Here is a 27,383-nt window from a genome sequence, read left to right as displayed (position 1 = left end):
GATGTCATTGTGAACCTAAAGACTAGTCATTGGTGAACCACATTTTAAGGCAACATAAGTACTCGGTAACAAAATAAGGTCTTGCATTATATTAGTAGCACCCAATTACGCAGTTTACTAACATTTGGGCAGGGGCATCAAAGGTCTCAAGAATCAACAGTGATGTTTGTGCAAGTATGTGAAAGTGTATTATGGAAGCTCAAGTCTCTTGCCAGAGATTAGGTATGCTCGCTCAAGCCGACTTCCTGGCTGATGCTCTTTTACCTCGGTGCGGCCGTTCCCTTAGCTCGCCCACCTAGTGGAGTAGCAAAGTCCTCCCTATAGTTATTATGGCTCCGTCATTACATGTTTCGTATACCTGCCATTTTAAAGGTGCGTCTTTGTAATTTTTTAAGTGACTAGATGTCATATATTCGAGTCATAACACATACGTGGCTAAAATGAAATATTTGAAAAGTCTAAGTAGTGGAATAAGTTAAAATTTAGTGACTATTTAAGTAATTACTAGTCTTATGACACACTCCGTGTATGTTATCGTTTAGTTTTTTTTTCTTTTATTTAAAAAAAACTAATAGTTAGTAGTTTACGTAGTTATCTTCATAATAGTTGATACGTAATATTCATTTGGACCAAATTGCAAGATCGTGGTTTTCTCTTTATTTTTCTCTTATGTAGAGATTATCTTTATTTCTTTTCTCCTTTATAATTTATAGATTATAATCCTACCATTAGCACCATATTCAGATAAAATTTAGAGATTAATAAGTCGTGGACATTTTGGGTAGTTCAAAAATTTAACCATGAAACTTCTCTTCTAATTTTATTAATAGAAGATGTATTAAGTAATTATTTAAGTAGGTTTGTCAATTTTAGTGTCACTATTTCTTTCATTTCCAATTCACCCTCCCAAAAAGAGAAGAAAGTAAGAAACTTGGAGTAGAATACAAGTAAATCCAAGGAAATGGAAGGAAATGGAGCCCAAAACTTTCTAGAGTCGGCCATCTAGGGCTTACTTATACCGCCGGAGCTACATCCCATCGCCGTCACCATCGGTGGCAATCAAACACCTCAAAACTTCACCTTTTTTTTTCCATCAAAGCCTTCCCCACAAAAACCAAAATCCGAGTACTTGGAGTTGTGATGATGAGAGGTAGAAAGCGTTGGAGGAAGCTCGCAGAAATTGGGATGGGGGCATTTTGGGAAACCAAAGTGTGAGGAAGAGGAAGGGAGAAGAAGAAATGTACCAACTTGGAGAAGAGCTCAGAGGTATGATCTTTGTGGTTTTTGATATTGGGTTTTTTTGTTGTTGTGAGTTTGTGTTGTGTGCTTGTTTTCACTGTACTAACATTGAGTAATTTCTGATTTTAGGTAAGTTGAAAGTCTTTAATGTGCCATCAGTGTCAGAGGAATGATAGACTGCTGATGTCCTTGATTAGCTTAAGCATGCGACAATTGTCTCTAATGACTACCGCAGGGTCAACCTGTTCTTCCTGTGGTGCCACCTCTTCATAGAGGTTCTCCACATTGCGGACTCGGCATCGGCCTCTTGCATTTCCTCAGCCTTATGCACGGTCCTTCTCCAAATTCATCACCTTGAAACATTTAAACACTTAGTCAATACATGCGAAGTCTTAAATCCGAATAAAATAGATTCAACATATATTAACTAAAGATATTCAGAAAGAAGGTGAATCATTGAAGTATTGTCACAATACTTTACTAGAGGACCAAACCTTAAGGTGTGGCTCCTAACACTCTTGCGTACCCAACGACATATCAATACCGAAGAGCATGTGATGGAGGTCCGCTGTAGTCGGACCATCGCTCCTGGATGATATTGATAGATCGCCAAATACACAACCTACGCTATGATACCAACTGTCACAACCCCGAATTTTCAAGTATGTAACTCAAAAATCCAAGCCATGAAAACTCAAAAACAATCTCAATAATTCGAAATCATCTTATCGTCACAACGTATCATTACTGAGTTCATAGTACAACTCAGTCAAATGGATTATTACAAGACCAATTTAAAATTCAAGAATTATTTCAAATGGAAATGTATAATCCTCACAATCCTCACCACAAAATAAATAAATAAACTTCGAAGTCTTCAGAGTAGTCCGTCAATTCTGCTAATCCACACCTACAGAACTATCCCATACACCATCGAATAGGTGCACCGGGATTGTAAACACAAACCTGGTAAGCTTTGTACCTCGTATGAGTAAAACAACAATATAGCTCGTGTATAAATACAAAAGATAAATCATGAAAAAATTTAATTATAAATGTACTCATGAGTCATTGGACGGCCCATCTGGTTGTCCAATAATATCTGAAAATATAAGTACTCATGAGATATCGGGCAACCCATCTGTTTACCTAAATACATTTATAATACAGGTACTCATGAGCGCCTGGTACTCATCTGTTATCTCTCATGCAGTACGCCGCCAGACATTGGGCAACCACTTGCTACCCAATACCCAAAAATATGGATACTCATAAGTTGGTAACCCATATGTTACCTCTCATGTCAGTACACCGACAGACAGACTAGAGCTCTAACTGTCGCCCGACCAAGGCTAGGTTCCGATATGCCAACACGTCCGAAGATAACAAAAACGTTTTAACATAACTCAAGTTAAAACCACGTACAAAACAATCATCACATGTTATTGTACAAAATCAAGTGACATTCTCAAATAAATAAATATCAATGCTATAAATGAACTTATTTTGTAAACAGAAATATGACAGTATATAATATAGCAACCCATATATATGTATCGATTTTACCAATTATACACATACACCACCCACTATATCATATACATATCATAGTTCAATCATTATAAATAAGTGTAATTATGAGTCTCCGCTAAGGGTAGATTTGTCACTGTGATATTTTACTCACCTTAGTTTCCTAAGCGTATTTCCCACAATACTGAAAACAATTCTTTCACTCGATTAATCGCTCACCTAGATTGATGAAGAAGTGATTAGAAACGTTACGTAAAACGTCGAATGTCGAAATAATATTAATGTTTTATTGTTCAACATTTTCCGGTTTGTACGAAATTATTGTTCACGTATTACTGTTCATATACGTAATGTTAACGTATTACTTCCCATATACATATTGTTTACGTATTACTCTTCAAATACGTATTGTTTACGTATTACTTAACCAGTAAATACAATTTATTGAATTACCTTTTAGAAATTATTTTTACAATTACTGTACGTAAAATAATTTTTATATTCACCGTACGTAAAATTACTTTTTAAATTTACCGTACAAAAATCACTTTTTACAAAAAATAATGTTTGAAAATTTACTGTTCACGCGCCACCTCCGGCGACCACGCGTGGCGCTCACGTGCCTCCCCACAGTGGCAGCGCGTGGAGCTCACGCGCCGCTCGAACCGGCGCGCGTGGCTTGCCCACCGCCGCCCAAAACCCCTCCTTTCCTTCCCATCTTCCCTTCCACGGCCTATGGCCTCCTCCTGCACCCCTCAAGCGCCGCCTAAGGCAGCAATACTCCCTCCACTTCCTCCTCCTCCGATTCTCCACCAAAACGCCACAATTTCAATCCAATTTCAATCACAACTATCATAATACAAAAACCCTTACCTAAATCGAGCATAATCCATTCCTAAATCATAAGAGAACTTATCTTGTGTCTGACCCTGAATGATCCTTGAGATTAATGTAGGTTGCACAGAGACACTACCAAGAAAGACCTTTGGTTTTCTTTCCGATGATACCAAGTCAAATTCCGATGCAGTTTCGAGTATAATTCATTCCTGAATCATAAGAGAAGCTACTATACCCCTTGGTTTCCTACTCAAAGCATCGGCCACCATATTTGCTTTCCTAGGGTGATACTCCAAGGTGAAGTCATAATCCTTAAGGAGTTTCATCCATCTCCTCTGCCTCATATTCAATTCATTCTGTGAGAACAGATACTTCAAACTCTTATGATCATAAAAGAGTTGAAATTTCTCACCATACAAGTAATGCCTCCAAATCTTTAAGGCAAAAACAACTGTCGCGAGCTCTAGATCGTGAGTGGGGTAGTTCTTCTCATAAACCTTTAACTGTCTAGAGCCATACGCAACCACTCCTTCATGCTGCATCAACACACAACCCAAGCCTTGAAGTGAAGCATCACTATAAATGAAATAGCCGCCCCCACTAGTGGGAATTGTCAACACTGGGGCCGAGTCAAGCTAGTCTTTAGTTTGTTGAAGGCCTCCTCACATGTTTTCGTCCACACAAACTGAACGTCCTTCTTGGTCAACTTAGTTAACGACGATGCAATACTAGAAAACCCTTCAATGAACCTCCTATAGTAACCTGCCAAACCAAGGAAACTACGAATCTCAGTAGGGTTCTTTGGACGACCCCAACTCTTCACTGCCTCTACTTTTGATGGGTCAACAAATACTCTATCCTTTGAGACTACATGACCAAGGAACTTGACTTCTTCCTTCCAGAACTCACACTTCTCTAGTTTGGCGTACAATCTTGCTTCCTTTAAGGTCTGCAACACTGTCCTCAGATGCACCACATGCTCTTCTTGAGACTTGGAGTATATCAGAATGTCATCCACAAACACTACAACAAACTCATCCAAGTACGGGCTAAAGATTTGGTTCATCAAACTCATAAAGATAGCTGGTGCATTTGTTAGACCAAAGGGCATGACCACAAACTCATAGTGTCCATACCAGGTCCTAAAAGCCGTCTTCGATATATCTTCTTCCTTCACCATGAGTTGATGATAACCGGATCTCAAATCAATCTTAGAGAACATCGTAGCTCCTCTAAGCTGATTGAAAAAGTCATCAATCCTAGGCAAGGGATACCTATTCTTGATGGTCACCTTATTCAGTTCCCTGTAGTCCACACATAACCGCAGAGAACCATCTTTCTTTTTCACGAACAGAACCAGTGCACCCCAAGGTGAGACGCTAGGTCTAATGAACCCTTGGTCCAGTAATTCATCTATTTGCACCTTCAACTCTTTAAGTTCATTTGTCCTATTCTATAAGGCGCCTTTGACACTGATGCGGTACCAGGTACCACATCTATACAGAAAATCTACAACTCTTCGAAGAGGTAACCATGGTATCTCTTGGAATACCTCGCAATACTCAAACACTACCACAATGTCTGTAATAGTTACTTCATGATCCACAGATTCCACATGTACTAAAACTCATGTTCTCATGACATTATCTGACTTGAGGCAACGATAACGAAACACTGGTTCTCCGGGCCTATGAAAGAACACTACCATGTCAAAGCAATCAATCAATGCGTGCTACGGCCTCAACCAATCTGTTCCTATTCTCTTCTCCACATTCATTTTACTATCTGTGAGCCCTGCGCATCTTGTGTCACCATACATGTTATTTGATGTCATTGGAGGGTCCGGAACTGAAAGAATCAAAGAAATAGGGTCATGACGCAACCCAAGTTTTGCCTGCCTTGCCATGTTGAGATTTAGGTACAAACCGAACTCAGAATAGTGTAAACATGGTTGATTATAAGATGCAAATTGCAAAAAAAAAAAAAAAGTCTCCAAAATGGAGCACATAAGATAATAAAAAGATCAAGCTTTCCTGCTCAGATTTCTCTTGGTCATGGTCACTTCTTTGTTTCTATCCGAGTTACCTTTCTAACTGTTGTATTGGTTGTCTTGGGGTACACTGCCTTTGCTAGGAGCCAATCTTCCGCTAGATGTTAACGATTCATGCATTTTTAATCTTTTGCGGTAGTGAAGGAATTAAGTGTTTTTTTAAATTCTTTTTTGTGAATTTCAACACACTCATTTTTACAATTCACACTATATTTTATTTCTTAGCGGAGTGTTTTAGACTTTTAAAGCTTGCATTGATCTTCATAATAGGATGCTAAATGGTTTTTAAACAAGTTTTTGGTCATACAGGTATATGCATCTTCACCATATAATTTTTACTTTTTAGTCTGAAAATTCAGCTGATAACGAACCTGAACCTAACAGATTTGTATATGGTATGCATTGAAGTATAATATAATTTTCTGTCTAATTTGTCTTTAATTAATTCTTAATTTTATCGTCATATGAATTGGAGTGAAGTCAGCGGAGAAAACACCAGAACTACTCTAGGGGTTTAGTGTGGTCTGGTTAGTACTAGTACTAGGTTCTATGGCAGTGAAGCCAAGAACAAGAAACACGGGTTTGAAGATTGCATGCAACAGTAGTCATTATCATCACACTTAAATCCTTTGTGATGGGGAAGGGTAGCAAGCGCCTGAGGAACAACCCAGAAGCCAGTAGCAGAGAAAATGGGGAAGAGGCTCCTTTGGGTCATCAAAACAAGGGAACAAGGAGGAAGCGAGACTTGGTGGCTGAGAATTCTGGGGGTTGCAGGAATGAGAGTGAGAGACAGAAACGCTATTGTTTGAGGAGTGGGACATTTTGTGGGTCTAGTAAATTGGAGAATGGAAGTAATGAAACCAGAAGAAGAAGAAGAAGAAGGAGAAGACTGTGGATGGGAATCATGGGATTGGATTAAATACAGGAAGTGAAAATGTGGGTTTTTCCCATAAGGCTTCAGAGAAAAGCAAGAAGACTGGAACGGTAAGAAGCTTGTAATTCTATGTTTATGAAAAAGATTTCTACTTTTCCTTATTGGGGTTTATAAAATTTGTGATTTTTGAATTTGGGTTCCACAGGTGGACTCCTCAATGTGCCATCAATGTCACAGGAGTGACAAGGGCAAGGTTGTTCGGTGCAGTAGGTGCAAGACAAAGCGGTTTTGCATAGCTTGCATCCACAAGTAGTACGGATTTGTTGGCTCAATCTTGTTATGTTTGTCTGATTTTATGGTTTGTGAATGATTGGGTCATTTGAGTTGATTTTTGCTTTACTATTGTGGTGAAGTTGTCTCAGTAGGATCAAATGAGCTAGTGTAATGATCTTTGTGATGGTTTTATATATAGATTGTGGATAATTTGCAATTCACCAAGTGTTAAATCAAAGCAACATATTTGAATATTCGTAGAACCATGAAACTATTTGTTCTGCTCACGGAACTGCACAATGTTTTTTTTTTTTGTTAAGGTTTTTAAATCAAACGTGTAACCCATGGAAACTGGGTAAGCTAGTACTGGATTTTATTTGATGTGTAGTTATAGAACTCCAATCTGCTGAATTGATACTGGAATTTTTCCTTTAAATAGGTTTCATTATTGCTTACTATCAAGCTTTGTATTGTACATGTAGGTATCCTCAGATGTCAGAGGATGTGATTACTACGGCTTGTCCTGTATGCCTTGGAAATTGCAACTGGAAGCATGCCTACATTTAGATGCACGTATCAAAGTCAGTTTCTTTTTCTGTGTGCTATTTCCTGGATCTTTATTTGTTCATTTCTTATGTTCTGTATCCAAGTGAAGTTTATTAAGTTTTATGGTTTCTACTGTAGATATTGACAGAGCGTATGCGTTTGCATATTAGCAAAGGTGAAGAAGTTGAGTATTCAAAGTTTATGCTACAACAATTGCTTCCATTGTTGACAAGACTTAATGATGAACAAGTGGTTGAGATGAAGATAGAGGCTAGAATACAAGGTATATTCACCTTTTATGTAAAGAATTTCAGTGAAGAATTATTTTAACCTATAGGTTGCAGTAATTTAAAGTATTGTTTGACTAGTAATTTGGATCAAGTTCAATTTTAGTATATTTTACCATAAAATATATGTTTTTAGTGCCAGTCAGAGATCTATTAGTGATTTTATTATTGATTTTTTTTTGGATCTCCTACAGTTGACAGTAATTATATTTTCAGTAGCATTTTAGATTAAGATTCAATTTTTAGTGTATTTCATCATGAATACTATGTAACTAGTGCCAGTCAGAGATCTACTGGTGATTTATTGTTGATTCTCTTTTGGAGCTCCTTTCCATTGCTTGTACAGATCAAGAATAGAAACATTGCTGAGTTCACAAAGACATGTTCAATATCTGAAATCCTGAGTTTACAGAGACATGTGCAATATCTGAAATCTGAGTTTACAAAGACATGTTCAATGAAATTATGAGTTTATGATCTTGCAATCTAAGAACTATTTCAGTGGAGTTCTATTACATTGCTTTAACTTTTGATTTGATGTCCACTGCGACAGGGCTATCTCTTTTGGAGCTTAAGGTACAAAGGTCAGATTGCCCATCAGATGAGAGTGTTTATTGGTAGGACCTTTTGAGGACATGTGTTCCATTTTACTTTTGTTCCATGACAATCATGTATTTCATCAACTGTTCTGTTTCATTTTCAGCAACAACTGCCATACTTCTATTGTTGATTTTCACAGAAGTTGTCCTGTATGCTCATATGATCTCTGCCTGATCTGTTGTCAGGAGATTGGAGAGGGACACCTGAAGGCAGATGAGGAGAGAGTAATGGTGGAGTATATTAATCGAGGTGAGAGTTATATGCATGGTGGAAAAGCTATAAAGCTGCCTTCAGGAACTTCGAGTAAGCTGAAGTATCCTGTAAGGTCAACATTTCAGAGGAAAGAAAAGTCAGATGGAAGCATTTTTTGCCCAATAGAGCACATAAATGTCAGACCAAAAAGAAGGAAAAACAAAAAGAAGCAAATAAATGGTTGTGTTCATAGTAAACTAGAACTGAGATGCATGTTCTCTCAACATCATATAATGGAATTGGTAAAGAAAGCAAAAGAAATTGCTGAAACTTACGGTCTTATGCATGTGGCTGGAGCTTCGGTAAAGAAGTGTTTATGTTTTACTTCTGCCGGTGTAATTGACTCAAGCAGCAGTAGGTTAAGAAAAGCAGCTTCACGACAGGGTTCTGATCAAAACTATATGTACTGTCCAATGGCTGGAGATATCCAGCACGAGGAATTTAATCATTTTCAATGTCATTGGATTAGGGGTGAGCCTATCATCGTGAGCAATTTTCTTGAAACTGGAACAGGTTTAAGCTGGGAACCATCAGTCATGAGGCGCTCTTTTCGTCAGAAGAGGCATAGTACTCATACTGGACATGTCGAGGCAAAGGTCATTAATTGCTTGGCTTGATGTGAGGTCAGTTGTTCTGACTTTTATGTGCTCAGTCTTTTGTAGTTTTGTTTCAATCTCTTCTATCTGTCATTAATCATTATGATGTCTTTTCAACTCTTAAGAAAATAGTGTGTACAGGTGTTTTCTTCTGTTCAGCTGGATATTATGATAGTTATAGCTATTTCTTTCTGCATAGTTTGCAACTTGGGATGATCGAAACTAGCCAGTAAATTAAGTTATAATCTAGTGTAATGTATTTTATTTGCTCATGACTTTTGAATTCCATGTACGTTTATACAAACAAGGAATCAAATTGGTTTTGTCAGTTTGTGAATCCTTTGGGAAAGAGGAAGACCAAAACAATATTGATGGAGTCATGCTGGAATCATAAACCTATGGATCAAGTTCATTTCAGAAAAATGAAATTTATGCTTATGAAGTTATGAGTACTGAGCATGCTACTGCATCTCGTACTAGGATATCAAAGTAAGAGTTCTTCATGTAAGATAATTAAGTAGTACTTTCAGAAATACCGAACTCCCTTCAATCTTTAGATCAATGATAAATGGGTAGTTACAATTTACAACTGCTGCCTTTTTTCTTTCTGATCCATCGTAACACATTTTTATGTTTATTTATAAGTTCTATCTTTTGTCCGCGAGTACTGGTCTTAAAATACTCAATAATTCAACAATATTGGTTAACTTCGTTGCTTTTATGCACTAAAATTATTTTAGTCATTGTAATTCATGTTTCTTCATCTTGTGTCATCCTAATACAGTGACCACTCTATCTTAAGCCTAAATTAAAACTGTTCTTAATTGTTTTATTCAGTGTGTAAAATGAACTTATATGAACTGCAGCATGATATCAGCTTCAAGAATTTCTTCACTGGATATTCGGAGAGCCTGTATGATAAGTACATGTGGCCAAAGATTCTAAAATTCAATGATCAGTCCCAGGATGATTTTTTGGAGAAGCTCCTACCTCGTCATTGTGCGGAGTTTATTTGTTGCTTGCCATTTAAGGAATATACCCATCCTCACACTGTCTTCTTAAACCTTGATGTGCCAGGCCTATAGTGTGTTCAAAGCCAGACATGGGGCCTACCATGGATATTGCGTATGGTATGTCCCAGGAGCTTGGACGTGGAGATTCAGTAACTAAGCTTCATTGTGATATTCATGATGTGGTACGTTTCTCTGTTTGCATATCTTTTTGATAATTTTCCTATTTTTTTGAGGGGCGAGGTTGGAGAAGAATGTTTTTATCATTCCTTTGGGATACTGACTGCCATTGTATCAGGTGAATGTTTTGACACATACTGCTGAAGTGACACTTACTTCTGGACAACTTGACATCATAGAGAGGTTGAAAAAACAGCATGCTGGACAAGACCAAAGGGAGAACTTAGAAATCTGTGAGACTTCTGATAACACTGCTGGTAGTAACAAAGCTGATGGTGAATTTTGTGGAAGGGCTAAAGATAAAAAACTTTGTACTGAGGTTGAACATCAAAATAGGATTGTAGCTGTCCATCAACTGATTGTTCACCCTGACGGTGATACTGATGTTTCTCATTTAGATGTTATAAACCTTTCAGATGAATTTGTATCTGAGGGTGGTGCGTTATGGGATATTTTTAGGAGCAAGATGTTCCTAAGTTGCAGGAGTATCTCCAGAAGCATTTCAAAGAATTTAGGCATAAATATTGTTGTCAAATACAGCAGGTAATGACTTATATCTATGCTTGAACAAGGAGCAGATTATTCAGTGGCTTACTTCTATAAGCATTATTTTGAGAGTTAATGTTGTTTGGAATAATGACCAACTTAGTAACTTTGCAGCACTCTTTATGGTATACAGTAATACTGGCATCAATGTTTTCTTCCTTTTCTTCTTCTTGCATATTCAATGTGCCTCAGTGTTCCTAAGAGGAAAGATATTCCCAAATTAACATGTCTTTTATTCTTCGGTATTGTGTTTGTTTTGTAGGCTACTCATCCCATACATGATGAGACCTGTTATTTGACTGTGGAGCACAAAAGAAAGCTCAAGCTAGAATATGGTTTGTTCATCATATACTTAATGCAGTTAGACTAGAGTTATTAATCCATCATAATTTAACGTCTTGTGTAGTCATTCTATCAACTAGGGATTGAACCATGGACTTTTGTTCAGAAACTTGGAGATGCTGTCTTTATTCCTGCTATCTGTCCACACCAAGTTAGAAACTTGAAGGTAACATTTGCTTAACTACCTACTACTCGTGTACCCATTTTAAGGAAACTTTCCATACCCATATGTCTGTATTGTTTCTAGCTGTGGCTGCAAAGCTTTAATTATTTAACTCTTAGTTCTAAACCAATTAATCAGCCTCTGGTTCGAAACAATTTCTCGTGGTAATGTGCTTGAGAATAAACCTATGCTGAAAAATAATGCAACTGACGTATCTCATTTTTCTTTTCACATATGAGAGTGAGTGTAAACACTGATTTCTTTGGCTTTCCTAAATTTGATACTGAGGATCCTATTGCCAGTTTGTTTTGGGTAAGAAAACATACTGTTAGAGTCATGTGTCCTCTGAAGTACAGATATCCTCTGTATCTATCTAAAGTAAGATGGAGAGTGCTGGAATTCTTCGATCAAAAGGATGGACGCAATTGAGAAAAACTTTACTTGAAAGATTATGGATTCTGTGAGTGGAAAAAACTATTGGGTGCAGTAGATGTTTACAAAGCTATGTAACTCTGTTGAGAGCTCCACAGCTCAGCTGGTATATATATAGTTTGCATAGACTTATAGGGTTTAGGAGAATTTCCACTTATGGCTAAAACTTGCTCCCTTGTCCTTAGCAGCAAATTTAGATTGGGAAAATACAACTATTTTTTTTCAGGGTGACCTGAGACAAAAGGTATACCATCGTCCATGAGGGTTTGCTACCGCCTTATATTTTGGCAACTATGCAAGTTGCAACATCCCTTTGATTCTGATTAACAGGTCTAGTTGGTCTAGTCTATGAGCAAGTTTGGGCCATGTTAAATTCTGATCAGACCAACTAGAACTGTCAACTATGATTAGATGGTAGTTACAGTAGTGATGAAGAGGAGATAAAGGAGTTATTTAACCGGGTTTGAGATAAAGGATCTTGGTCAACCATATTATTTCATTAGGATCTCAAAGACATCATGTGGATATCTATAGACCTATGTAACATTTTGTATATAATGGAGGTAGCATGTGTTTACTTGCATAACTTATCTGACACACTTTAAAGTGTGGAAAGACGTGATAGTTTTGATGTTGAAGGGTGCATACATGGAATGGTTGTTCCATTACTACCCAGAAGTCTCCTTCTAGTACTTTTGTTGGAGGAAACCTAGTGCTTTGCGTTGCAAGGGAAAAATATAAAATGTTGATATAGGTTAATTGCTGAGCCAGAATAGTAGCACATGCTGTTTTTCAGGTTGTTATAGTAGTTGAGAGAGTGATACTCATCTGTGACAAACTGACAATAAGGAAACTGTTAGTTTAGCACATACGACAATTCAATACAACTATACAAGTACAAACCATCTTAAGATGGATAGGCACTTATTCAAAGAAGAACTGGTGACTGAACTTGTTGTCTTTTTCTCTGTGCCAAGTAATGACCAGTTAGTTAATGTCTGTCGAGAAAAGTTTCGATATTTTTGTAAGGGTCCACACTTGACAAGTTGGTATGCACAAATTTTAAGCGATGGGGAGTATATAATGAGGCGTGATTCTATGTACTTACTGGGATGAGTAATTGGCTAATTGCTTTTATTATTCCTAATAACCAGAAAAAGTTACAATATATACCTCGTAGTTAAGACATATGAAGAATATGGTAAACAGTTCTCTCCAACCCTTATTTCTACAGTTAATTAATGACTTAGCTTTCTGGATGAATTATTTCTCATAGTCTATGTTGTTATAGGTTAGCTTTGTCCTCCATATAAAATTAAAAAGAAATAAGAAAATTGTAGTATCTTTAGGATTTTCTGTGGGGTTTTTTCTTGTAGGCTCTCCCTCATGGGGCTTATGTAAATCTATATTCCATAATTTTATATCACTTTTAATTATGAGGATACAGTAAACACATCATCTCAGATTCAAAGTGGGGTTGCTGGAATGATGGTCAGTGTAAATAGAAATAATAATTTGGTTCTGAACTATGAATTTGGTGTGTATTATTGCTTCATTTCCATATATCATATGTTCATAAATCTTAGCCAATCCTTTTCATAATCCCCAGTCGTGCATTAGAGTTTCTGTAGATTTTGTGTCACCTGAAAATGCTGGTGAGTGCTTTCGTTTGACAGATGAACTCCGTACTCTTCCACAAAATCATAGTGCTAAATGGGATAAATTGCAGGTAATTATCTTGTCTAATTCCTCATAGGTGCTTACACATGATCACAATTTGTTGGGTTGAAGCTCTTATAGACATATAGTTGGTCAGTCGGAACTCTGTATCAGTAGCTTTAATTTTAGTAGTGAGTGATAATTATGTGTATAGAAGCTCCTCTTAAGTTATAATTTTTTTTATATGAAATGGTTTTATTGTAAGGAGGCATATAAATATCTCTTTCTGAAACAGGTAAAGAAAATGACTGTTCATGCTATCACTAATGCTGTGAAGATTTTGGTTCAGAATGTGCAAGGTTAGTCAAGTATTTGGAAATATGTATGATCTGTTTTATAGTGTAAAAAAGCTCTATGAGATCATAAATCAGAACACCGTCAAATTATTTAGCAAAATGCTAGACTGAAAGCAGTGCCATGTTGATTTAGCTAAACGTGTTGTTTTCTTGTTATAATTATATAAATTACTTCCTATAACTCCTTCTACGTGCCGATGTGAGCAGCCTCTTGTGATGGGGAAATATACAGTTTTGTCTAGTTTTAATATTTGATGAAAAAGAATCTGGACATGGGGTTTACTGGTTTGGTATAAATCTTCACTGACACTGTTTCTTTATCCAAGGAAGAAAAATCTCAACATAGGCTTGGTTCGGTCTTGTTTCATTCCATTTTCCTTTCTAATTGTGTGTTTAAGGTCCAGTTGTATCGAACATGCACATAGAGATAAAGCTGGATAAAGATTAAAAGAAAGGAGAGGTGAAGAGGAGGTCCAAAATGTTAACAGGCAGCTTGAACCACCTGTTGAACGATGTAGTATACGACATGGATGGAGAAAGGGAGAGACTGGAAGAGAAGGAAGGGGTGAAGAGGAGGAAGTAGAATGTTTTCTTAAGCAGCATTCACAAGAACGGAGAGGGAAAGAAGATGGAAGAGAGAAAGGATTTCGTGAAAAGGAGGAAGTGCAAAATTTGGAGGAGAAGCCTTCTCTGTCCACACCGGAACAATGTGATTTTGGACCTGCTTGGGAAGAAGCTGGAGGACAACAACTAGAATGGTATTATGAGACAGAGGTCTCTGTTATTGCTTCAGAATCCTCACATCCTTCACAATCTGTGGTAGGAGAAGAAACAGGTCCAAGATGTTTATGAGAATCCCTCAGAGCCAACTTTTAAAAGTTGTAACATTGGGCATGATCGAAGAGAAGATCAATCTAAAGGAGACCATGAAGAAAAGGATAATGAGGAAGAGCTCCAAATTGTTGATGTACAGCAATCAGAATCCTCACTTCCTGTACAGACAACCCTTGAAGAAAGGAAAGAAGAGGAGGAGGTTGAAGCTATTGAGGAGCGGCCTGCTGGGACTCCTGTTGAAGAGTACAGTACTGGACATGTATGCATAGAAGTAGAAGATGCACAACACAAAGAAGGATTGGATGATGATGATGTCCAAGTTGTTGACATGCAGTCATGTTCTGCACAACCCATGGTTGAACAAAATAGCATTTGACATGAATGAAAAGAAGAAAAAATTGGAGGACAACTGCAAAAAGGAAGCCAAGAAGAAGAAATGTCCATGATTATGAGAAGCCTTGGCAGCTTCCTGTTGAAAAACATAGCATCAGAGATGTATGGAGAGATGTAGATGATGGAGGACACCAAGAAGGATGGGATGGTGATGCCCAAGTTTTTTACATGCACTTATCAGAATCCTCATGTTCTAAACACCCCATCGTTGAACGAACTAGCATTGGCCATGCATGGAGAGGGGACAAAGTTGGAGAACAACCACAAGAAGGAAGCGAAAAAGAGGACAATGTTTTTATTGGGGAGCAACCTTTACAGCCCGCTGTTGAACAATGCAGCATTGGACATGTACGGGGAGAGGTAGAAACTGTAGGAGACCACGGAGGATGGGATAACAATGTTAAAACTGTTGGCATGCAGGTATTACAATCCCCATGTCGTTTATTACCCAAATTAGAAAGAGACAGCATTGTGCGTGCATGTAGAGAGGAGGAATGTGAAAGACAACAGCAAGAAGGAAGGGGAGGAGTGGAATTGGTCCAAGTTGTTGAGCAGCCTAAACAATCTTCAGAACCTGTACAACCTACTCTTGATGTTGGGATAGTGGTGCAACGTCTGGATGACCTTGTGGAGCGCTTTACGCATCTGGAACATAGGATAGAAGAGATAGATAAAGGAATTCTGAATTTCAGTTGTTATGTTCAGAGTTCTTTATTTTGTCCTCGCATCTTGGTCATGTAGCTGAAGCAAGCAAGCAAGCCTCCCATTCCACCATAATTTTCACAATATTCGACTGCTAAAAAGCCGATCAGCTGAAGGTCTTTAGGCTCTTTGTTTTTCATCTTGGATCCTCATTGTATGCCTGCTTCAGTTTTGGTTGCACATCAGCTTTATTGTCTTATGATGATCATGGTTTAGATTCCGAAATCGGATTCTCATTGTGTGCTGTAAATAACATTAAAGTTTGCCACCCAATTTTTATCCCTGCTTTGATTTTATGGTACTTTTAATCGAGAAAAAACGTGATTACGATCTTCTATGTCCAGTTCTTAAGAAAAGATCTGACTCCTTTATCCTTTTTTGATCTGAGGGTTGAAGGTAATGCTGTAATATACCCAACTACAAACTTCAGTATTTTGGTCGATCAAATGGAAACATGTTCATAGAGAATGTAACAAGCTCCACAACAGAATCCCGAAGGAAGCACTTAATAGTTGGGCGTGTAATATACAATGTAACATGGCTTTTTACTTCGATGTTTGATGCTGTTAGGGCGTGATACTCTTGAAGGCTTTACTGTAGTCAACTCACTTTAGCTCTATGATTGTATTCTCCATTTACGAGAAGGCAACTGGTTGAAACATGGGATGGGATTATCCACAGATAAAATTTCTTAATCCCAGCATAGATATACAGTAATTTCTATATATTTTACGGCAACGTCTATTAAAGGCCTGCTCTCCAAGCGCCGGGCGTTAATTTGAAAACTAACCCAACTATTGTTTTTCAGCCTAACATCGGGTAGTTACCTTCGTCTCCTTCCTTTTCAAAATACACCAATCATTCATTGACACGTAATCAATTTAAATTTTGGCTCTCAGAGAACAGGCCTTTACCAGAACTTGCCATATTTTACAGGCATAACTTCACTTTCTTCTTCATTTTTTTCTCAAACAGTAACAAAATATGATTAATATACTCATGCTGTCATGCATCGCATCATTCAAACTGTCAATGAAGACCAGTGTGTATTATTCGGACAATAATTTCTAATTGCTGAAATCATCAATTCATCAAAAGTAAGTGGAAATTTGATTTGTTATAATAAAATGTTGCATAAAAAGATCAATCATGAAAATTCATAAATATAGAAGTCTCTATCTAGCTCAAATCATTTTATCCAGATGGCCCTTAGGAAAATAAGTAATTGAATTCTTTAGACCTTGCAATAATATTCATGACTTCCTTAACACAACCGATTTGTTATTCCATACACTACAAAAGGCAAGGCCAAGAAAAGATGTTAAAATCCATGACACTCATCCTCCTATTACTTTACCAAGCTTCTAAGTCCTTTCCCAATACAATATGTTATTGTCAAATTGAGCAAGATACTTCTGAAACAAGGCAAAAGCAAATGAAGAAATCGAACTATCCACTTCATACCAGAACCACCAATTCCCCATTGAAACTCATACGTAGGCCAATTCTTGTGGTATTCACCTAGACTTTCATGCATTATTGTCGACGATCAGTGCCCTATATAATTGGCTTAGTCTCTTTCACTCTCACTCTCACGCTCTCGGCTTTGAGTGGTTGGGACAATGAGTAAACCTTTGGCTGTGTTAGAAGTGTCCCTAGCTTTCTTCTTCATAACAAGAGCTGAGATGTGGTCACTTTCTGGGGTATGATACATTTCCGGACTGAAGCAAAGAAATGGAAACCTGGAGGGGTTCACTGTTATGTAGGACAAAAACTGCGGTCCAGGTACTATATTTGAGTGGTATAGTCGTGCCCTTTGGAGATGAACATTTATCAATTATTGTGACAAGTCCTGTTCTGGCTGTGACAACAATTATTTTTCTTATTTCTCCATAGCCTTTAAAAGAGTATATAATGCATTACATATGCTTGATGATTGTTCTATTGTAACTCTTGAACATCATGTCAAAAAAAAAAACTCTTGAACATATTGATGCCAAACTTTTGTTCCATAAAATTCTTCAGTACGTACAAAATTCGTCATGATGAAGTCACTGGAGTACAGGGTACCCCTGAATATGTAAAAGATGTTTGGTGCAATACTTCATAATTGATTGTCGTAATATATCTCTCGTACGATAGTTCATAATTTGTTCACTCGTCAAGTTCATATCAGAAACATATATTTGGGGCCCTTAATTTTCAGTTTTGTAGTCGTCTATAATTTCTGTTTTTGTAGGAATCAGTTTTGTAGTCGTCATTATTTAGTATAGTGATATGCTTGTTTATTTGTATATAGGACTGAGTTTCAATTTCTAATGAACAACGTGCAATGTGTTAATAATTAACCAGTAGCTCTAATGATATGAATTTTTCTTAATTACTATTCTTTGTTGTTGTTGTTGGGATCGTCTCCAACGTTTCCTTCCAACCGGGGACCAAAGTAAATGAATAAGTCTAATTGTCCCTTAAACTAGATGCAAACTACGAAGCTTCTCGTTTCCATTACACTGATATTCAAATGATCGATGAGTCTCTTTCCCTAGTTAGCTTTCTCAAAATTGTGGTTCAGATCGAGCTGACGCGTAGTCATAAATATCTCATATAAGAAACGTTGCTAGCTAAATGCATTATTGAATTGAGGACAAACTTGTTCCTCAAGATGTAGGAGGTCAATTTTGGTTCCACTACATGTCAATGGAGTCATAAGTTGGTCAAGTTTTATTGGTTGTACGTAGTAGTTTTATTTGTACATGTGTAGGTGGAAAACTTGAATGAAAATCTTCAAGTAAACACACATCATGACTCTCCTGTCAATTTTGATCAAATGTCTCAACAGTCCCACACCTATAAATATGAAGGAAAGAAAATAGAGCAGAAGACGTACTTCCTGTTAGATTTTTCATTTTTGTCCATGCCGGTACAGATGTTCAATACAGTACGTACACAACAGAAAATACAGATGATGATCGAAGATTACAACCCAACTAATATACTCTTTTGACATTTTGCTCTGCTTCTTATCTGTTTCATTTGGGGAAGACAAAAGGAAAATGGATTAGGGTTTGTTGTGATAAGCAAATTTCTTTACGATCCCCAACTTAGCTAATAGCTAGTATCTAAAGAGATATAAATCACGTAAATCGATCACACTTTGAGATATCGCTATAACATTGCTATAATACGTTCTTCTCCCAATCTGATACATTAATCGATCAACAGAAAGACTACATGCTCCTATACATCTAGTACGTACATAGATTGATGAGGTTATAAGTCGCAGGTTGCTAGCTGGTGAGTCTCCATTAGGTCCTTTCTTTCCTATAATAATACACTAGGGTTTTCGATGAAGAAAACACCAGTGCAACGAAATGATAAAAACAAAATTACATAGGGAACCTCGTTATACAACTTAAACCGTGACATTGTCAACAAAAAAAAACTTAAACCGTGAAAATCAAAATTTAAGGCAGCGATGGAATCGAAGATTATGAGAGTAGAGCATTCTACTATCAACATGGGTAGAATATCGGCAGTCGGCAATATTGACAAATTAGGGTTGTTTTTTCGGTATGCATCTCCACACTGCTGTCCGACAACTAAGATGGTCTAATCATTCTATAAGCTCGTGGCACGTATCCGTGATAACTGATAACTTATATATATCTGCCCAAGCGGATAGACTTTTAGATCTAGTAGTAACAAGAGACACAATTGGGTAATAACAACTTAACAAGTTTATTAAGAACTTTTTCTTGCAGAGGATGTTGGTTCAATGTTATAAAATCGGCCATCGGTCCAACAAGGCATGTGCTCCACGGTGTGTTAATAGTAACCTACACACTAATTTAAAGTCATTGTCGACAGCTATATACCTCAGAACATCCTTGATAGTTCGACAAATGGTGATTAGCAGATATGTTGAAAGCGAATACAAAATGGTTAATTATATCAAGACAGTGATTACTGATTAGTAGAATTTCTTATAGCCAAATGTAATGAGGTGGTAGTAACTTAATGTTGAATATAGTGATGTGTACATGTGTTTAACATATGGTTGCAGCCACTGTCTTCATCCCTAAAACCAAAACCCACATGAGAATATCAGATCTTTCAATGTCTAGCTGCTTGTTGATGATAATCTATGACACTTCATCATACTTAAAATTGTCTTCTATCAAAGATTCCATCAGTCGAAGCATGTTTCTAATTTTCAATTGGTAATGTGTAAATGTTTAGTTTTTTTTGGAAAGGAATACATTGACCAATTATACACTACAGTTCTAGTCAATGCAGTACATAGAGTACACTAGAATAATAAGTTCAAATTTAAAAACAAAATTTGTAACTGGCAGAGCTCCATAGCTATATATAGTAACTAGCTTCGGTTGCACGCTTAAAATTAAGGGAGCAAATTGAAATCTTAAAATTAGTACCGACTTGTCTATTGTTACTGACTTACTGTTATGTGGTCATGTGGTGTACAGTGTACTTGTGACGATTAAATTAGTCGATCTATCAAGAGACACTATTGGTCTACAATATTGAAACCTACCCAACGAAATGAATATGTCACGAACATTACATAATAGCCCAAATAATTATTGGTGTATTTCATATAGCTAGCTCGGGATAAATGGTTATTTCGAGTAAATCTCAAATCAATAGCTTTCGGAAGTAATTTTGTAGGTACCATTTCGGCCTTAAGCAACTTATTGACCAACATCTGCTGTACATACTCCTTATAAAGGAAAACAATATATCCCATAGTACAAAGAACAAGCTAAAGAACACAATGAAATTTTGACTTCTAAATAAGAAATGTTTTGCGCAAAGCCAAGGCGTATTTGGATGAGTAAAGCTATAAAGTAGAATTAGCCCTAAGTTTATGTCTTTTTAGTCCAAAACTTTAGGTGTTTAGGGCAGTTTAATCTACAGAAGTGTGATTCACCTAGCACACATATATATATGCATTATTCAGACGGTGTGACATAAGAACTACTCGCCAATTCTTTTTATTATAACTAAATTAAAATCCAATCAGAGTTTTTTTTTTTTGACAATGTAAAATCCAATCAGAGTTGGAAATATCAACTTCACCATCGAATTATGATTTGAAAAACAAATACACTATGGGAAGTATATCATCCAAAATTAGTGGGTGACATATTCATATCAGATTGAATACAATATACAATCCATCGGCTCAAGACTCGGGCTCACGTACGAATATAAATTAAGTAATCAGTAATAACATGACTACATGAGCTGCTATGCATATTACAGAAGTCGGTGAAAAGATTTCGAGCACATATACAGATATACTTGTGTCATGGTCGATATTTCCTTTCACTGAAAAAGTTGGGTCAACTTGAAGGGGGCACATGAACAAGATGACAATAGTCAAATTTCAATATAGTTTTTATTTTCGTTGGGAATTGATCATACCCTGGAAACAATCCACAACATATATAAAATAAACGTGAATATCGTAGGTGGTTTCCTTTCAAATCTGGTGGATCAGAAAATCTGTGGTGAGTATCATTGAGGAGGACCATGCACGTAAAAGTTTACAAGAAAATTCATTGTAGTATGGCAAATCAAATGGCCTACCATACACTGTGAAACCCTAAAATATGAACACATGAAAAATGCAAAAATGAGTTTTTGTCACCAGAAGCAACAAATATATATATATATATATGTATCATCAACATGAAAGGAAAAAAGAGAGATAGAGAAAGATAGAGAGATTGCTTGTAGCATATGGTAAAGCTTTTGCCCAGAAACAAAGAAAGCAAATGGGGAAAAACAAATTAAAGAAAAGCAAAGGAAAATATCAAATTAGGAGTAAAAAAAAAAAGATGGTTTCACATGGGGAACAAATTAGCTGATGGACTGTAGACTCTGTTAGTATATGTAAATGCAATTTGGGGTCCCATGAAACTTCTTTAAATTTCTTTCTTCTTTTTCTTTTCAATTTTGATTTTCTAAAGAGTCATAAAAACCCCAACAACACCCTCCTTGGAGTCCTTACCACCACTCTCAGAGTCTCATTGTTATTTCTTCTTTAGCTCTCAACACTAGTCCAATTATGGTTAACAAAATCAACATAGAGAGTGATGCTCATGGAAACCTCCATAACTCTTCCTCCTCCTCCTCCTCCTCTATAGTAACAACAATAACAACCCATGATTCTTTGATTGATAAAAGTACAGAGAGTGATCACAATTCAGAGAAGCTCTCAAGCTCAACAGAGCATCAAGAGGAGCCAAACAATGGGAGTAATGAGACTAACAACAAGAAGAGGAAGAGGAGCAGCAGCACTGATCATGGCGAAGGCGGCAAGCGCCCGACTTTTCGAGGAGTACGAATGCGTTCTTGGGGAAAATGGGTGTCTGAAATCCGTCAGCCGAGGAAGAAATCAAGAATTTGGTTAGGGACATACCCTACATCTGAAATGGCAGCTCGAGCACACGATGTGGCTGCTCGAGCTATCAAAGGTGCTTCTGCTTATCTCAATTTCCCTGAACTGGCTCAAACGCTTCCACGACCGGCCTCTGCTTCTCCCAAGGACATTCAAGCTGCTGCTGCAAAAGCTGCTTCTGCTTTTGAGGATGTGAAGAAATGTGGAGCTGTAATGGAAGAAGAAGAAGAAGAAGAGGTAGCAACACAGCCCGGCAAAGTTGAACAGACAACTAGTACTACTACTAATACTGTCAATAGTACTAGTAATAGTACACCTTGTTCTTCATCTTCCTCTTCAGTTGATTATGATGACAAACTGTTTGACCTTCCAGATCTTTTCATGGATGGCAAAAATGGGAGTGATCAGTTTTGCTTTTCTTCTTCATCATCTTCATCATCATCATGGCATCTGTGTGCAGCAGATACTGGATTCAGACTAGAAGAGCCATTCTTGTGGGAATATTAATCAGATGGCTAGTTTTAGTACAGTGAGTTGTAATTTTTTTTTTCTTTTCTATCTAAACAAAAATAATGAAGCTTCAATATTTAATCACATTTGGAAACTCCAGACTAATTCAGAAGCATTGGCAGCTGTACATTTCATACTTTTGGAGTGTTGGTCCAGTTTGGACTCTATGCTGCAAAACTATACCAAAAAAAATAATGAAGACTAGCTAGGTATTACTAATAAATACCAAGGTTTTCAGATGCGACGCCGAGGCGTCGCCGGTGCGCGCCTTCGGGCGGAGCGACGGAGAAAAGCCCCGCAGCTTCAAACCCAGGCGAGGCGATGGAAAGGCGACCGCCGGAGCGACTTCAATTTTTGACCCGACAGCTCCCCAGGTCGGTTTGGATTCATTCAAAGACACCATAGTGCTCCGGCCATCGTCGGTTTAGTTGGGTTCCGGCCGTTGTCTTGATTGAAGCGACACCAGAGAGTGCTCCCCGGCGGGGCAGGAGTGCGGGACTTCCTCTGCGGCTTTGCGGCTTGAAGACGAGCGGGTGGAAGTAGGAAGAGAAGAGAATGAGGAAGAAGCCCTCAACTGGATGGCCATTAGATCTGAGTTGTTGATTGCTGGTGTTATGAACAAAGGGTCAGAAAAGGAAGAAGCGAATAAGCCAATTCATTTTATGATCCACCAAACATAAAATCAAACTCTCTACAAAACAATAACAAACAAAATACATGAGCATCTAGCCAAAAATGAATCAAATTCTGAAACAACAAGCGAATGAGACCAATATCCAACCTTGGATTGTAGCTCTGTTTCTCGGCTTCGCGATCACTCTACAACAACACAACGAAGTGAGTCAACTCAGCTAGAGTTGAAAGTGAAAGAGAGTGAGAGGGACAAAGAGGGGTTTATGTTTTGTTGAGACTCACCGCCATAGAAGTAATCATACACATATTAATCAGCAACTTGCTTTATTTTTCATGAAATGTCTTAATCTCTCAAATTTAATAAGTCCCATTGCTTCCCCATTGGTTTATGTCTTAATCTGATAAAAAAATCTGATAACCATGTAATGCAGCTCTTAAAAATCCCAACGGATATTAAGATTTGCTTAAACCAAATCTAAACTCTGAATCAGCTCAAACTTGTTGCCCACCTCTAGATATCTTAGGGCTCATAAGTGACCAAGTCAGCAACTTAGGAACTAAACGAAATTTTTTTTTTTTCTATGACAACTCTTAATGGCGTTCAGGAGTGATGGCGTTTACGTTTCGAAGTCTGAATCTAAATGACATAAAAGCAAAAAAGCAGCTGCTGCACTCCAAATCCAATCGACATTAGCCTCACCCCTGCAACACAAACAAATAACAAAAAGATCTGTTAGATAATATTGATGGGACAACAAGAACAACACATATACTGGTTGATTACAAAAGATTATCATTTTATCATTACAACGGCAACCAAAAGATGTCCCTGTACTGAACATCAGCCTGACTGTTAAAGAATCCTCGGTCTTTTAATAGTAATCATGAACATGTGCATAATTAACCAATGCCTTCGATCATCTGTTTGGTTATAAGTTAGATGCATATAAACCATCTGTTTGGCTATAAGCTAGGTGCATATAAACCTTTGGTTGGGCTGCTTTGATACTTAGAGGAATACATCCTCTGTTATAGTGAAAAAAAAATCATCTATGTGTGTCTAATGTTGTTTAAGACTAATATATATATTTTTAATTAAATTAATGTTTGTTGGAAAGGCGATCGCCTTAAATCGCATTTGCACGCCGATGCTCTCGCCTTGTGAGGCTTGACCATGTCGCCTTCGTCTTCGCTTTCGCATCTGAAAACATTGATAAATACCGTATTAGCACTTGTTGCTTGGCTTATAGTTTTGGCCCGTGAAAAAAGAGAAAGGGGCGTAATCTTTACTGCAATGTACCATATGATGATTTGATGAGCAGAATAAAACAGCGATTGGTTTCAATGGTTCTCTGTAACTTTAAACAGAATAATTGTCGAGTCCAAGTTTCCTTTACTAAGGGGTTTTCTTTCATGGCAATTGACTGTAAAGTTCACCACATTAGATGCTTCATCCTAATATTCTCATGGAAATTTGTTCTACAATCCTCTTTTAAAAGCTACCCACGTACGTTCTTAAATTTACAGATAACACCCTTCCCTTCTTTTCTTTTCTTGATTTTTCAATATCCCTTTCTTATTGGAAAGACTAGTAAGGGAATTGCATCAATGTAGTAGTAATCATCTCTTCACACATTCCTTCCCCCTATCATCTTTTGGAAAATGTAGGGAAAATTTTCTCTTCTAATTCTGTTTTCGTGGAATCACACCTTTTTGTTCACCTAAACAGTAAGTGTTACTTAGTGTACCTAAGGGTAAAACAAGTTGGCTGGGACTCCCACTTTGAGTTTAAGGAATCTGACGAAGAAGTTTTCCCACACTCTGTTTCTGATTCTCTATGTACGTAGTTCATCCCAATCTATAGAGAACAAAAAGTGGTTTATCTAACTCATCAGTCATCAATATAAAGAACTGCATGTGGGATTCAGATATTCCATTTAAGAGTGAAGACCATTAGAGACTTCAAATTATACACTTCCAAGTTTTTGGATTACTTAAGTTGTCAACCAATTTAATTACATAGGAGTGGAGTATGATTTGCGCATATATTTCTTCATGTCCATCATGTTGATAATAATTAAGCGAAGAAATGAATGGGGATCTGAAAGAATGGAGACACCCATGTAGGTACCCCAAGCTTGGTGACAACATTATTAACTAAAGAAATTGTTAGGTTCAACAAATATGATGTATATGTACCTACATTCTACAAAATTTTATAGAATTTAAATTTGCAAAAGGCTGGGAAAGGGTCCCCAAAGATAGACAATGAAAATGAAAAGAGACTTAATCAAGGGCAGTAGGTATTAGTGGTAAATGACCACATCATATCATTATGTCTTATTCCTATTCTGTTTTCTTGATTTCCACTTCTTTTCCCATGAGGCCTAAATTCAAGAGAAAGACAGCAGATATTGTATATGATAACCCCACATGCAAATCTATGCAAAAATTATGGGAAACCATCTAGATTATGGTAATAAAAGACCACAAGTATCTAATCATTGAGATTTTTTTGATTAATTAACACTTATTGATCAAATTATTGGGAGATATGTGGTTCCCAATCTCTGCAAGCTACTGTATATTGTGTGACAAATTACGGACAGAAATATATATATATATATATATATATATATATATCACTCTCTCTCGTAGTAAGAAATTGATTAAGAAGAACTAGAAAGAGGGTTAACCAGATCATAAGGACAGTAAATCTATCGCATGCTGTTTTCAGTGTTGTGGCATTCGATTAGGAAGATGATTAGATATATAATTGCATAGCACCTTTGGAGGACAATGTTTAACAACTAGATTGGTAGATGAGGACTTAAAGATGTGATGTGTTTAGAGGGATTTATCTAGCTAGGGCCATCTCTTCCATGGTAACAACACGTATAGGGGGCTTGGCCATTATGTTGATAGTTGGCTTGTCCTTCAAATTAAAGACAGAAGTCTACTATCAAATTATTGTGCTTTACAATCACTTATAACTATGGCCGGTGCTGCTTGTTTCTAACTATACTCAAATTATATTACTATTCACTTCCTTAAAATTAAAAATGACATAATCTATTAACATCTCTCCCTCACGGAACATTTCCCGACCAAACCTCCTCATATTCTGGTCACTGGACTATCGGGAGGGACCCAACCCGGGGAGATGCCAGGCTGGCATGACTTGTCACATAATCTCCAGCTCAAGCGCCGTCCAAAGTAGCTCGTCAGAACAGTAAATGCATAGTGCTCAGACACATTTTCCCACATCGGGAATAGGGAATAGGGAATTGCAATTCTTCCAATGCTCCTGTAAAAACCCGCTAGAAATCTTCTAAAAATGTAATGTATTCATATATTTTTAACTCTCAAACTTAAATTCCGCTCCTGATACTAACTTAAGCTTCTGAGGATCAAAAATCAGCGCACCGTTGGCTCTTTGACTTGACATCTGTTGTATGCAGGTCTCACTGAGTTGACACATTGGAAAACAGGCTACGAGGCGCAGGATCCCCGAGATTCAGCACCTGTAACAGTTGTTATGGTCTTTTTGGATATGAAATTGCTATTGTGGTCTTTCTTTCTCTTTTCTTCTTTTCATTATGATTCGAAAGATTGTTGTTGGGAGGTTCAATTCTAGCAGCTCGTGATTTCGACGCTCATAGTGTCGTTCGATTCCCAAGCAATCTGCTAGGATTTTGGGCGGCAAAGCTCTCATTGCCATCTTAAACGTACAGATACATCATCTTTTAAGAGTGATGCAATTTCAAGAGATATTTGGATGTAATCAAGTAACTACGCGAGTAGCTAGTTGCCTAGTTATAGTAATTTCGATTACAAAGAGATGGGGGAATCTCAGTTATATTCTTATTTTCTTATACTAGTAGTAATCATTGAGGATACCGTTTGCTTTGATGATAAATTGATAATCACAGATGAATTCATGTGAGAACTATCTAGCTAGGAATGTCAATCATTAAAATCCATGCATAGTCCTTTTTTCTTATACTATTTTTTTCTGAATTTTACTGTATCTCCTATGGTTTATCAAATTTTAAATATGCCGGTACATAAATTAGTTCATTATATGACATTAAACAGTAGATAAGATAAAG

General features: G+C 37.2%; 2 protein-coding genes and 1 pseudogene across 2 annotated transcripts; all 3 read left to right on the top strand.

The window, feature by feature from the left end:
* The first annotated feature begins 6,290 nt into the window (after positions 1-6,290).
* On the top strand, positions 6,291-15,959 carry LOC126803559 (lysine-specific demethylase JMJ29-like; annotated as a pseudogene).
* On the top strand, positions 13,721-14,982 carry LOC126803557 (uncharacterized). The gene is made up of 3 exons (XM_050531343.1): positions 13,721-13,775; positions 14,224-14,546; positions 14,596-14,982. The coding sequence occupies exons 1-3, from the start codon at positions 13,721-13,723 to the stop codon at positions 14,980-14,982; spliced, it is 765 nt and encodes a 254-aa protein (XP_050387300.1).
* A 5,772-nt stretch (positions 15,960-21,731) lies between the features above and the next one.
* LOC126802301 (ethylene-responsive transcription factor ERF039-like) lies at positions 21,732-22,847 on the top strand. Its single transcript, XM_050529910.1, has one exon. The coding sequence runs from the start codon at positions 21,796-21,798 to the stop codon at positions 22,633-22,635; it is 840 nt and encodes a 279-aa protein (XP_050385867.1). The 5' UTR covers positions 21,732-21,795; the 3' UTR covers positions 22,636-22,847.
* Positions 22,848-27,383: the final 4,536 nt, after the last annotated feature.

The sequence above is a fragment of the Argentina anserina genome, chromosome 7 (assembly GCF_933775445.1).
Source record: "Argentina anserina chromosome 7, drPotAnse1.1, whole genome shotgun sequence".
Classification (NCBI taxonomy): Eukaryota; Viridiplantae; Streptophyta; class Magnoliopsida; order Rosales; family Rosaceae; genus Argentina; species Argentina anserina.
Note: the sequence above shows the minus strand (reverse complement) of the source record. Positions and strands in the feature narration are given on the sequence as shown.